Source organism: Epinephelus fuscoguttatus, linkage group LG2, assembly GCF_011397635.1.
Source record: "Epinephelus fuscoguttatus linkage group LG2, E.fuscoguttatus.final_Chr_v1".
In the NCBI taxonomy this organism is placed as follows: domain Eukaryota; kingdom Metazoa; phylum Chordata; class Actinopteri; order Perciformes; family Serranidae; genus Epinephelus; species Epinephelus fuscoguttatus.
Window position 1 is genome coordinate 25,707,550 of NC_064753.1, and position 14,126 is coordinate 25,721,675.

General features: G+C 40.2%; 1 protein-coding gene across 1 annotated transcript; it reads left to right on the forward strand.

Moving 5' to 3' along the window:
- Positions 1-5,994: 5,994 nt before the first annotated feature.
- Positions 5,995-12,997, forward strand: cgref1 (cell growth regulator with EF-hand domain 1). Its single transcript, XM_049599556.1, has 7 exons — positions 5,995-6,349; positions 8,301-8,406; positions 8,774-8,848; positions 10,224-10,297; positions 11,080-11,204; positions 11,324-11,425; positions 11,722-12,997. The coding sequence occupies exons 1-7, from the start codon at positions 6,340-6,342 to the stop codon at positions 12,013-12,015; spliced, it is 786 nt and encodes a 261-aa protein (XP_049455513.1). The 5' UTR covers positions 5,995-6,339; the 3' UTR covers positions 12,016-12,997.
- The last annotated feature ends 1,129 nt before the right edge of the window (positions 12,998-14,126 follow it).

The window sequence follows — 14,126 nt, forward strand, 5'->3', positions numbered from 1 at the left end:
GTGAAATGAGCATCTGTAGCACTAATGCCACTACTGCTCAACACCCTCTACAGTTCAGTATGCTAGAGTTGATTGATTAACACGTCTTAGCAACAAGCATTGTCTCCAAAAAGTAAAAACAGACTCACTGATGGCCTTAAAATAGTCCCAGACCCAAAGCTGTGAGCTGTGACCTCAGATGTGTCGATGAAGTGACACTGGCTGTTGGTGTTGTCACAGGAGGCCCATGCAGTGGATATCAATGTTTGGAGGACATGACCACATGAGCAGCTATGACCTTTAGTATTGTCATTATTATGGTAAGAGTGTGTTGATATTATATTGGGGTCCAGGGTTAAAAATAGCTCACGTAGTTTTGATTGTAGGGGCCAGGAAATAGTGGAACCTAATCCATGTTACATAACTTAGTTGAGGGCTTCAGTATAGGACCTGTGTGTGTGTGTGTGTGTGTGTGTGTGTGTGTGTGTGTGTGTGCTGGGGGTTGGGGGTTGGGGGTTCCCCTAGTGTACAGGCTTGTGTGAGTATGCATGTGAATGCACTTGGGCTATGCTAAAGACAAACAGAGCCATGGAGTTGCGTGACATGGTGCTGGGAAGCGGGAACAGCCATCAGAAAACACAGTTTGTAGTAAACAGCAAGTTGTTTTGTCAAATTTTAGAAAGAGAATATACACTCAAAAATATTTTACATGTTGCTGGTCTGCGTACAGGCAAATTAAATATCTGTAATGTGCAGTATCTCCACATCTAATAATTGTCTGCCATGCTTGAGAATATGTGCAGGAGCTGGATTTTAGAGATGAGCTTCTCCACCTAGAGGGATGATGCATCTTGGAACATTGCTCTTGCTCTCTAAAGTTGGAGGGTTGATGCATTTTGGCTCTTTGTTTAATAATTTAACAGTACTACTGACTGACCTGATGGGAACATTTTACAATAATTGAGGTCAAAACTCTTAAAAACACAAACGCAGCTTAGTTCAGTGTCTTACTCACCTGCATTTCCACACAGAAATCTGCTTTTGGGAGGGAACCTGAGACATTATTGTGAGGAGGCAGTTCTGTATCTGAAAATCCAAAGCTATTGACATGCCTTTATGGTCTACATTTTAATTTCTGATTAATAATGCATCCACTCCTGTTGCTGGTCTTACAGGTGTGTTTGTTTACCTCAGATATAGGTTACAACTCTTCACCCTTATTTTCCCCTCTCCATCTTTTCCAAAAGATGGAGAGGTCCAAATTTTTTTTTAATTTAACTTGAAGCAAGAGCTGAGAGTCCAGAGGAGGTCAGTCGAGTGTTACATTAGAAAGAAGAGGGTTATTATTAGTAGAACACTCAGGTGGTGTTACCGGGCCTTTTAGCACAGGTGTCACTAAAAACATTAATGATGGCTTTGTTCTGTTCAAGTGTCCTAACAAGCCACAACAGTGTGACACTGAGCCAACATAAAAAAATACCTGGGCTATAGATGAATAATCTTTTTTACTTAGAAAGTCCCCACTGAGTGCCATGACCTGGTTGTATCAAACTTGCAGCCACGATAAGAGCTGATTGAATTCTCTAAATGCAAAGGAGAGGTGCTTCTTTTCTTATCTCCTTTAGCATGGAGTACACTGGACCATTCTTTATGAAAGGAAAGGAGAAAATGTTGTCCAACAGTTCATGCAGCAACATTTAAAGTGTGACGCTATTAAGGTATTCATGAAAATAAATATGAGTGAAAAATAAGACACAGTGCACTCCACTCATGATGAAAGACTGGGTGCTGGATTCTTAATCCTGATATGGCCACACAGATGTTTCAGGCATGACACCCTTCTTTGGTGTGTATTCTGGTAATTTCACAATTAATATACACAAGTTGGGGTTGTTGTTGATTAACATACCCAGCAAGTTTCAAAAATTTGAACACCAAATGTTTAAGCAAAATGTTTGCTGACGACATATTTCATCAATCTCACAATACACTGTAGTGACTAAAGCATTACATACATATATATATTCTTAATATTACTGTTTTGATTAACGTTCAACATTTAACCATTTAGCCATTCCTGCTTCCATCATAAGTCGGTCTCATAGTCGAGAGGAATGTAATGGTAGTATGTAGCATCGAATCTGACATTGTTTGCACTTTCCCTCACATGATAAACCTTTGATTCAACTTATACTGATGCGCCAACCTTCTGACTTTAGTTCGTAGTAACAAAGAAACAAAAACACTTAGGACGTACACATACATGGAATTGGCTACTGTAGTAAAACTGCAGTAAAATACTTTACTCCAATAAATAGAAATGTAGTGGAGTAAAAGTGAGTTGACAGAAATATAAAAACTTGAGGAAAGTACAGAAACTCTCAAAAAATACTTATGTACTAGTATTATTACTTCATTACATTACACCACTGCTAAACAACCTATCTGCAAGTCCAGCATTACTTTGTCACCACAACATAGTTATGAATGCAGTTCCATAATATACAAATGTAATTTCAAGGGGTCAGAGTTACAGTTCTGACAGCACACCACAATCTGTGACTGGAAGCCACATCATCCCACAGCACCCTTAGCCTATCAGTGCTGGTTACTCCAGTGTCTTGTGGGTATAAAAAGTGTTTATTAAATTGCCATGACACACACACACACACACACACACACACACACACACTGTGCAGCAACTCATGTTACCAATTACATGTTAATCTCCCTTCCTGTAAGTGAGTGTCAGCACAGTGCAGTATACATCCTATAGGATGTCCGTGCACCAACCTGCTGTGGAATAATGAGCCCATACAGTGCCAAGTCACTCAGTGAGTCATGCATAAGTATGTCTATATGACTATAACCAATTCATGTGTGGTTATAAAGTGTTGACTGGGCTCTCTCAAAGTTTCCAGTGGATCGCAAAACACCGCCCTCATTGACCCTTATAAATGTGTGTACAACTTCTGTATGTATGAGTGTGCATTTTTATTTGTGTGTTTTCATGAAAAGGTCATGGAGTCAAAAAGTGTGTGCACGTTTCATACATGGCCTTCAAATATATGTTGGCTCCATAAAATAAAACTCAGTCATCAAAACTTGGAGAAACCCCAATCTAAGGTTTTGCTCTGAAATGATCAGTTTAGCTCTTCTGCTGGAAGGAATTCACCCGAGACCCCACTCAAGGGTTGGTCCACCCTCCAAATGTTAAATAGGTGATTACGGCCCTGATTTGGACAATATTTCAGATGGACGTCAGTGGCACTTTTGACCACAGTCACTAGAAACCAAAGTGTAAAACCCGCCTTGATTAAAACTCTGGCCACTGAGCTGTCTCATCACACTGATTTGAGGCGACATGGCAGCAGGTTCGTTAGTAGAGATCCTGTCCTTCAACCACACAGCCCAGATCTCACAAAGATGGATTTCTCCTTTGGGATCAACAAATATCCCAAAATGATGACATCAGTGGTACACTGTTTAAACTGACCTCCTGTCACACTCAGCTCATACAGACTGGACAGTGTGGATGGGAAAGAGTGTCTTTCTCTGCTGTCCTGACTCAATTTCTATTTCTTCACCTTTCATCTTTTTCCCTATGCACCTCCCTTCTTTCAATCTCTCAGACCTTTATTTTATGTATCCCGTGCAGTTTACTTACCCTCCCTCTCAGCACTGCTTTACTCATTCAGTCCAATCCTGAAAAACTGCAGTAAGGCTAAAAACTTAAGTACTGCATGTGTGCGTATGTGTTCGCCATGCTGCTGCGCTGACATCTCCAGAGTTTTTCTATTTTTAGCAGTTTGAGTGTAAGGCCTAGCATTACTAGAGAGGGTAAAGGGTGGATGAGAGGTGGAGAGAGAAGGATGGAAAAAATAAAATCTAAACAAATCTATCAAATAAAACACGGGAAATAATATATTACTTTGTTTTATCTTCAAAATGTTGCTATGTTATCCTGAGTTTGAGACCTAAAAGAAACAATTCATCAAAATAGTTTAGGACTTTTATCTTGAAGCATGCAGATGTGTAGATGATGGTGTTGAATCTTAAGTTCCTCAGTTTATCCAGAGAACCAAGAATGTAATCTGTGTAGAAGAGGCCATATTTATAGTGACTTCACTGATGATAAAAAGGACAGTGAGTGTTTGAGCTCTGACTTTGAACTGTATGCAGCATGCATACTGAGATGTCCCAAAGCCAAAGCAACTATTAATGGTCTCCCATCCAATGTGCCTTCAGTCTTAAATGCTCAGATCCTCACAGATTCATTAACAGTCACTCACTGGTGCATCTTTCTGTAGTCTGTCTGCCTCCTAGTGGCTGCTTAGAGGCACAACAACGTCTGCAGATGACACACTGAACTCTGCTGAACTTTGAGGGATGCTTCTTGTATATGACATGTTGTCCATTTTAGGCCAAGAAACTCCAGTCAGATAACAGCCCTGGCATTTTTATCATCATATATAGAATCCCTACATGAAACTCCATGGTGACATTTTCTTACAGAGGTACACATCTTTGTTTTTAAGGTGAGAACAGAAAATTAACCTGTCAAAACTCAACTGCCAGATGACAAAAATGGTAATAAAACTGTTTTTTTTTCTCTCTCTATGAGATCCTTAATTTTCTGCTTTTTCAGTTTTTGGAGACAGCAGCACAGGTGTGTTTACGAAAAATGTTCCCTTTGTGGCCACTGAAAAGATCTGAATTTTGTCCACTGAGCATGTATCAAGCCATGTGATGCACAGAAAACAGATCACACACCCCAGGGAGCCAGTGGAAGATCAGCATATTGATTACACTGCACGGCTATGACATAATATACTGGGTAACTTACCTTGACCTGTGTGTGTGTGTGTGTGTGTGTGTGTGTGTGTGTGTGTGTGTGTGTGTGTGTGTGTGTGTGTGTGTGTGCGTGCGTGTATTTGCAGTATTTCTGAACATTATTTTTCTTTTTCTTTAATTAAACTGTTGAAACTAAACAAATGAACCATGAAACTATTGAAATGTCACACATGTCTCCTCCTGAAATTACAATGATACCACACTGGCATTTTTTCCAATGCAGTTGTGATCTAATTATTAACATTCTTTATCATCTTAATCAATGTTCTGCAGATGCAAGTATGACACAACTTACTATACAATGCCTAAAATGAAGCAAGTCAATTACTGTAAAGAGTTAGTGTGACATCTTGTGGTCAAATGAGTGTAGTACAAACCTCTGGCATTACTGAGTCCTGCTTTAGTTTGTAAAAGACAGATGCAAATACTTTGCTTCACACACTGGGTTTTCCAGTTTGGCACATTTATTTGCAAATTGTATACTTTTTATTACTACATGTTGTTCTTTAGGGTGCATTACTGCTGAAGGCTAGTTTGCTATCTCTGTCAAGTAGCTGTCTGTTAGTGACTCACTCTACAGCAGGAAACAGCACCTCAAAATGTAAAGTCTGTGCTGCAAATTCACTGTAATTAAAAATAAAGTTTGTTTTTTACAAGCTTGACATGTTTGTGAGTCACTTTGGTCCATTCAGAATGGACCCGTGACCAGCTGGATTAGATAAAACCAGGATAAAACATAAAACACTTTGTACACTGAAGGGTGTGAGTGTTGGGTGGGACTGAGAGAAGCTGCTTCTCATTATGTTGGACTTTACACTGTACCACGACTGCAGAGCACCCACCGCTCCACCCAGCTTGGTGTTGGCAAGGTGCTGGAAACATTAGTAAGTCAAAATTTGTGGAAAAGATTTCTGCACACATCTATGCAGCGTTTCACTTTATTTTTGAACTTTTGGTCTAATAGACCTTCATCAGAGCATGGGTGTAAGTGTGCAAAATCTTTTCTTTCAATTACCACACTGTACCATGGTGACTAAAATCATGACCCCTGTAACTGTACTGTCATATATCAATAATAACAACAATAATAATAATACATAATGTAACACTATATAGAGATCCCTACACATACTGGTCCACTGCGGTGCAGCTGGTCTGAAGCTGAGCCTGAATATGAAATGCGAGCAGATTCCTCCCGCACTACCGGAATCCGTCTGCTGGTGCGGACGTGGCGGAAAACCAGGAGCGAGGAGCACAAAGAGAGGCTGCCTGCGCAAACTCGCTGACACGACGGCAGCTCTGCTCTTCCACGTGGACCCTGTCATTGACCAAAACACTCCGGTCTCCGTGGCAGGCAGGGAGGGAGCGCGCGTGCCGCCGCCGTTGCGCAGTGCAGACCGGGAGGCGCGAGCAGCAGGGCGGTGCGGGGCAGAGGTGCTCTCCAGATGTGAAAGTTAAAACGCTAACCTGCCCGAATTAAAGCCTTTTACTGTCCACACGTCAACTATGCAGACAGGTAGGTTAATTACATCTGTGAGTACAGAGTTAGTGGTGACAGCGTGTATTTATCCAGAGCTCACTCAGGGTTTATGTGTCTTACTTCCGTTCACATACATATTTAATTTATAGCTTTATAAATGCGCAGTCAGAAGGCTAAAGTAGTTCTGGCTACAGCTAGTCATCCTGTCATTTAATTTAGTTTGAATACAGGACTGTAATATCAGAGCATGGAGACAGTTTGACTTTATCAGACACCACCAGTGTTTATAATGTGTGTGCTCATAATGCTGCAGTGAGTTGGTGTGAGTCGTGGGTCATGTTTGGCTCTGTGAGCTGCGCGGTTAGCATCGCTGCTACTCCACATGGGGAAGCTGCAGCAAGGTTAGCTAGTTTATTCACTGTACTGCATACTGTATCTATCCCAAAGCCAGCAGCTGAATCTGTGTGTAACATTTACAGCCAACAGTGGAGGCACGTGGACATCTTCACTGACAGACTGTGCTGAGCTATAAATAGATATAAAGGTTTTAATTGATTTTGCCAAATGGGCCATAAGGGCCACCATCTGTGCGACTTACAAAGGCTGCAGGATTGCAGCACAGTTAAATTTATACAGTGATTGTTTTTGTTTGCAGGGTGCAGGTGTTACACATAGATAGACTATATGATAATATAATATTACAATTGACTGCCAGGTTCATGGGCTGATTATGTGACAATGGGCCCCTGGGCACAGATATGCAAAGGGCCCCATCACCTCTCTTACACAGGAGCAAGACACACAGATTTATGTGGTGCTTTTGCTTCTCTTTTTAGTCATTATGCAGCTTCTTGTGGTTTTGTGGTTGTTGGGCTAATTCTGAGCTTTATTCTTTGAGGTACTTTTGTGTTTCGTGTGGTCATTTTGTGTCACTCCGTAGTCATCTTGTGACTCACTTTGAAGTCATTTTATGTCTTCTTGTGGTTGTTTTGCATCTTTGTGTGGTAGTTTGGGTGTCTCTGGGCTAATTTTGTGCTTTATTAAGATAATTTTGTTTCTCTTTGAGATTATTTTGTGTCTGTGGTTGTTCTGTGCTGCTCTGTAATCATTTTGTGTCTCCTTGTGGTTGTTTTTTTGTTGCTTTGTTGTCATTTTATGATTTCTTGTGTCTGTTTTGTATCTTTATGTAGTAGTTTAGGTGTCTCTGGGCTAATTTTGCACTTTTTTCATGTAATTTTGTGTCTTTTTTGTTGCTGTTTTGTGTCACTCCGTAATCATCTCATGTCTCCTTGTTGTTGTTTTTTGTTGCTTTGTAGTTATTTCATGTCTCTTCAGATCTTTCCATCTCTTTGTGCTCATTTTGACAAACTGGTGGATACTTAATTTGAGTGACATTTTCCAAGCGAAGGCCAGGGGCCCAAAGTGTCAGGGGGGCCCTGGCCTTCACTGTGCCTTGTAGGCAAAGTATAATTTCCTAGGATAGCAAAGACATGATCCACCCAACTCTGCCTTAATTTGTCTCTGATTGGCTTACCCTGACTTTTTTACCTAACCCTAAACAATCTCACTCCTCTTGCCTAAACTTAAATCCAACCTACAAAGCAATGAGGACTAGCCAGTCAGAGGGAGAGCAGGGCCAGTCATGCCTTCGGCATCCTAGGAAATGCAGATTTGCACCTGCTAGGCCTGTTCAGTAATCCATCCATGACAGAACATGAGCTTTTCAATGTATCTAGGCAAATGCTCTGAGGCGGTAGCCAAGGGGATATTCCACTTTGTATAAAACCACAAACCATCACCTGTGAAACTCTCCTGTGTCCCAAAGAGAGAGTATTTGTATACTTATTATTTTACAACCTTTTAAAGACACATGCTGGTCATAATTCCTCTGTAAATCTACGACATTTGGGCAGATAAATTCTGTCATCCTATCAAATAATTTTGTGCATATGTGATATGAGGCTATAACATGGCTGTGTGCTTGTAGGTGTGTTCATGGAGTCTCACCTGGGCAGGTCGGTCCCATGTGTTCTGTCCCTGTACCTGTTTATACAGTTGTGCCAGGCTGCACCAGGTCTACCTGGATCACAAAGGTAACTCTACCTCCTTACTCCCATGTTCCCCAAGATATACCATTATTAACCAAATATACTGCAAGATTGTTTGGGCATAATTAACACTTTTTTATAGCCATAAATTAATTTGACAATTAACATGTGACTAAGGGCTGTGATATCAGAATGGACAAGATTTACATATAACACTGGATATTTGATGCAGATCTTGTAAAACATAGTAAATGAAGTATGCCACATGTATGGAGGGTACAGCTCTGTTATTGCCAGCAGAGGAATCAAGCGTTCTCTGTTGTATTGGCTTAATGGAAAAAGGGAAGAACATAAATAAAAGTAAATACTGAAAAATTTCCATCATTTGCATTCTTATTTGTTTATCTCTCAGGGAGGAATCAGTTGATGCCCGCCCCGCTTTAGCAGCGCTAGCCAATCCCTTTGGCTCTGGAGAAGAGGACCGCAGGTGAATGACACATGATGATGATGATGTGCTGTTGTTATGCATGCAGCTCATTTTAAACTATGAATTTGCTCTTTATTGCTTCCTCAAAAAGAGGAAGATTGGTGCAGTCCTATCTCTGTGTGCTCAAACATAGCTCTCTAAATGCAGCTTGAAAGTCTAATCTTTTTCTCAGAGGATGACAGAATATGGATTATGCTGATTTACTGTCAACCTGCAGTCTGTTTGAGTTGACTAAGCAGCTGCTGTCTGGTTACTCTGTGGACTTTGGCTGCTGTGTTGTGCTAATGATGTTGCCTGCACCATAAACTGATAAGATTACATGTGCAATAACACTGCTACATGTTGCGATTAGTGATATTTTTCCTTTACACAGAAAAAATATAGGCTATCCTCAAATATACTGCAAATACAGTGTCTCACACTTTGTATCTCACCTCACTCACGTCTCTGTTACTGTACAGTCGTGTGAACTCGCCCATGATGAATCACAGGTTTAATTTCTTCAGGGAACAAAATGAGAAAACAACCACTTTTATTTGTGGACGCACTGTAATAGAGTATGTTGTTGGTGACAGTGTAGCTGCAAGCGTCTTATCCCTGGCTGATAAGATGGAGAGATGTATACACGACTCTGTTATCATGTTAGCTATGAACACAAATATGTTAGGCAGTTGATGGTATGTGCACCTCCCTACACAAACAATGCGCACTGATTCACAGGAGGCCGAGGAGCTGACTGGATGGCAACTAAGGCAGTTCTTGTTTAGAAATGTTAACTTTTTAATGAGTATTGCAGTATTTCAACCATGATGCCAGGGATGTGAGCACAACCTAATGTAAGGTCTGTGCATTGGATGAAAAATGCATCTCAAGATCAAGACAGACAGACTCTAAAAGACAAGACAGAAAAGGACTGAAAGCTCCTGATATAACCTTTGGTCAACAGAGTGGTCTGAAACCTGCTATTTTAGCCACTGTTTCACAGGCTCTGAGTTTCACTGTTGCCCCATGTGTGTCACCTTTCTATCTACTTTATGTAAGATGTGATTCGAGCTTTCCAAGACAATGAGGCAAACTGGAAAATCAGCAAATACAGGTATAACCTTCCTCTGAACACAATGCTTTTTGATGAGGTGGCACCTCCTCCTGGAGCTGAGTCAGTTATTCTAAGTGGCAACAAAGTCGCCCTCTTGTGGCTGAAAATAATACAGACTCTCGACTGCACCCACAGTGCAAGTCAGTTTTGATACAGTAAGATAGCAAAACATAACTAAGTTGTCACAGGGCTGAACAAACCTGACACTTAAGCGTAAATTCTTAGCTCTAAATGTTTTATTGATTATGTGATATCCACTCTGTGTTGTGTATACGACAGATTGCGGCAGAGTTTCATTCAATCCAGTCTGAAGGATGGCCAAGAAGGACCAGAAATCAGTACCTCGGAGCAAGGTAGACTTCACACTCTGACACAGGGCTGTCCCTTCAGCTACCATTACCATTTTGTCCATCAATCCCATTCAGAAGAGAGTTTTGGTCTGACACTGAATTGGTTACATTAATCTTCAAACTGCGCTATTTGTATAGATCTTCTGCGCTGCCAGGTTGAAGATGTGTGTGAAGTATGTGAAGTTGTAGCTTTTTTTTTTTTAAGATATTTTTTGGCCATTTTTAGCCTTTAATGTATAGGACAGACAAATGTGAAAGGGGCGAGAGAGAGGGAGTGACATGCAGCAAAGGGCCACAGGCTGGAGTCGAACCTGGGCCGCTGCGGCAACAGCCTTGTACATCCCACTGAGCAAGAAACGTTTGTGGACGTCCAAGTCTAGTTGATATCACGTCCACAGACGTTGCTTGCTCAGTGGGATGGGGCGCCTGCTCTATCCACTAAGCCACCGACACCCCGAAGTTGTAGCTTCTTAACAGCGACATTCATATTTGAAGCATTGTCTGCTGTCATGGCTACATATGAGCATGGACAGACATGGATTTAAACTGCCACTGCAACTTGACAGTTCGCGTAGATGTACAACTGCGAGGCTGTAATTCTAATTTTACTTTATATCTGATGACCAGAGGTTCCTTTAAGTGTCCCAAACAATCATTTGTTAATATTACTGTGTGTGTGTGTGTGTATAGGAGTGTTATATTTTACATCATCTGCAGTCATACTCCAGCAGTGTATCAAATGTGTTTGGTATTAAACATGTCAGTCTTCTCCTGCTTTGTGTCAGAGGTGTTCTTCCTGTTTCGTCTCTATGACTTCGACCGCAGTGGTCTCCTGGATGGTTTGGAAATGATGAAGCTGCTTTCAGACTACAACTCCCATCATACACCTGGAACACAAGCCAATGAGCTGGTGAGGAGGAGAGGCTGTCTACTTGTACATACACCACACTTTGCAACACTGTTTGGTCTGTTGGTCTGACTTGAAAATACGTGTGTTTATCTGTGTGTGTTGGTGTTTTCTGAATCCAGGTGGTGTCTATGGTAGATTTTTTACTCCAGACTCAGGATCTGAACCAGGACGGCCTGTTGGCCCCATCTGAGCTGCTGTCTCCAGCATTACCTCACACACAGGTACTGTACACTTACACACTTGTTTCTGATGTAAAGTAATTATTGCCTTTAAGTAGGGGTGTGCCATATCACCTTGTTCATGATAATACCAGTATAATTTTTATTAATATGATATGAAACATTCCTATTGTGATAATTGTGATATTTAGACTTAATGACGTCATAGTGTTATCCACAGCAACAGCAAGCGTGACTGAAAGCAAAATCTTTACCGACGCCACAGTGGTTCCAAAAAGAGGAGCTGTACCTAATTTTATTCTCAGTTTCATTTATGGTTGTCACTTTTCCCAACACAGGACTCCAGCAACAACAACGCACCTCACCAGGAGCAGGAGGTGGCCGCAGAGGAGAAGCTGTCAAACCCCATCACTGACGAGGAGAAGGTAGGAGCAGCAGAGGAGAGAGAGCAGGTTCATGAAGAGCTGCAGCATCAAGAGGCAGAGCAACTTCAACACGAAGTAAAGACAGAGGAAGAGGAGGCCATAAATCAAATAGATGAACAGTATGGACAACATATCCCAGAAGCCCCAGCAGCGGAACATGTGCAGGACCACCATGTCCCTGTTCATCAGGGGCAACCAGAGATGTGAATGCACACACACACATACTGGTTCACATTATTATTTCTCTAGAGTCAGCAAAAGACTGATGATAGAGATAAAAATACCACTAAGAGGACTTCTTAATCTTCATCCCCACAAATGATCTTTCCCTTGATTGAGATTTTACCATTTAATTTGGTGAGAAGATGAATGTATTGAAAGTATCCTGTCACTGTATGTTGAAACTTTTTCTACAACCAGTAACTGTTGGTTATAATTACAAATGCAACATTTTCTTGAGCTGTAAGAGGACAAAAGTCCTGAATTCAAAATGCAATATTACTCATATTGATAAAACAAAGCCATCCTTAATATGGATTAGTACTTTTGAATATTTCTTTCTTTTCCCAGCAAATGAAACAGTCGATCATCTCATGATTTGAAAAGTGTAAGATGTACATTTTATTTGCTTTAATTGTATTTATTTAGACTGTTTTGTTATTAAAAAAAAAATCAACATTTTTCATGTATTTGTGTCATTCTATGTAGAGACTGTTTCATGTACACAATGCTTGGCCTTATTGTGTCTGACCCACTCTAGGTTTTAGGATTTGCATCCAGCAGTTATGCACCAGGACTGTTATTTAATTAACTGGTCTCTTTTACAGACGAGTCGGTTTAGCCATGAAATTACATTTGGTCTTCCTTTATTATTTCCTCAGACTATTCAGTGACTTAATTCATTTACTGAATAAAATGAGGTTATTCAGAGAAAAGTCTTTATTTCTTTCGATACACTTGTATAAGATCTACCATGCATTTATTTTGATGAGGATTCTCAGGAAGCCCCCATTGAAATAACATGTTATTTAATATATCATTTAATTCAGTCTTTATCTGCAAACTTGAATGTGTTTACAGTATGAAAGGGTTTACTATGTGTTATTATTTTTGTTATTATTTTTGTTTGTTTACCCTTTTTAACCATTTCTGCATTTACACAGCTGGAGAAAATAAAGCAATTTTTTTTGTCCCCCTGCCTTTAATTCTGTCTTCTGTTTCTAAGATTTTTTTTGATTTGTCAGAAGAAACTGATCATGTATTTCTATAACGTGTGGTAACCCTTATATTGTCCTCAGCAGGTAGGTAGAGCCCATATGAGTTTCTCATAAGTGTTTGACACAGTTCAAAAGATGACAGTAAGATGCAGAAAATATATCATGACATCATATCATAGTCTCAACATATCAATGATAAATGATGACTGGACTCCCAGTGTCACTATAAACTTTCTGGTTTGCTCCCCAATGCTTACAATTTTTTTCCTTTCTGTAAAGTCAACGTGGGCTATTTATATATTTTTGCCAACATATGGATTGTTTCAGTGATCTGTCATCCTTAAAACGTAAAACTTGTCTTTCACCTAACTTTAAGTCAGTTGCTTATTTATCATCACTTCAGGCCTTGTTTCTGTTTCCATAATATTGATCTAGACAGTGAGGTTATTTAACCTTTAGGGAACATTCCCTGAAGTTTGTCCAGATAGGGGACCAAGTATTTTTTTTGCATGTCACAAGTAAATCTCTAGTCTTTGCACTAAAGTCCCAAGTCAAGACAGGCAAGTCCCAAATCAAGTCAAAGACTGACAAGTCCCGTGTCATGTCCAAAATCATCAACATTAAGCAAAAGTCCTAAACAAGTCATAATGTGTTCCTCACCAAAAGGCCATTTTAAATGTGCTAAAAAAATGTAATATTGGTAATTATTTGTTAAAAAGGGCAACTGGCTCTTAAAATAGATAGATAGATAGATAGATTGTCCTCCTCAGTAGAAGAAAAAATAAACACTCCCGTAAATTAAGATAATGTGTCAAGTCCAAGTGAAGTCACAAGTCATTGGTGTTAAAGCCCAAATGGAGATGTAAGTCTTATTTGATTTGACTTATATTGACTGAACTAGAGTCTGACTTAACTCCACACCTCTGAGGTTCTCTGAAGGTTACTTATAGGTTTTCTGAGAACCTTTGGGGAACGTCTTCTTAAGGTTTTTCTCCATACAACGTATAATACAAGCGACATATTGGTCATGAAAAAGTAGCAAACAGGCAACAGCTGAGGATTCAGAATTTAACTTGTGAAGATTTCAGTTTGACATTAAAA

What these genes read in the sequence shown, in the direction of transcription:
- cgref1 (XM_049599556.1), top strand. An exon ending in GGTCTACCTGGATCACAAAG is followed by an intron (nt 8,407 to 8,773) that starts GTAACTCTACCT and finishes TTTATCTCTCAG; the next exon opens with GGAGGAATCAGTTGATGCCC. An exon ending in TCTGGAGAAGAGGACCGCAG is followed by an intron (nt 8,849 to 10,223) that starts GTGAATGACACA and finishes TGTATACGACAG; the next exon opens with ATTGCGGCAGAGTTTCATTC.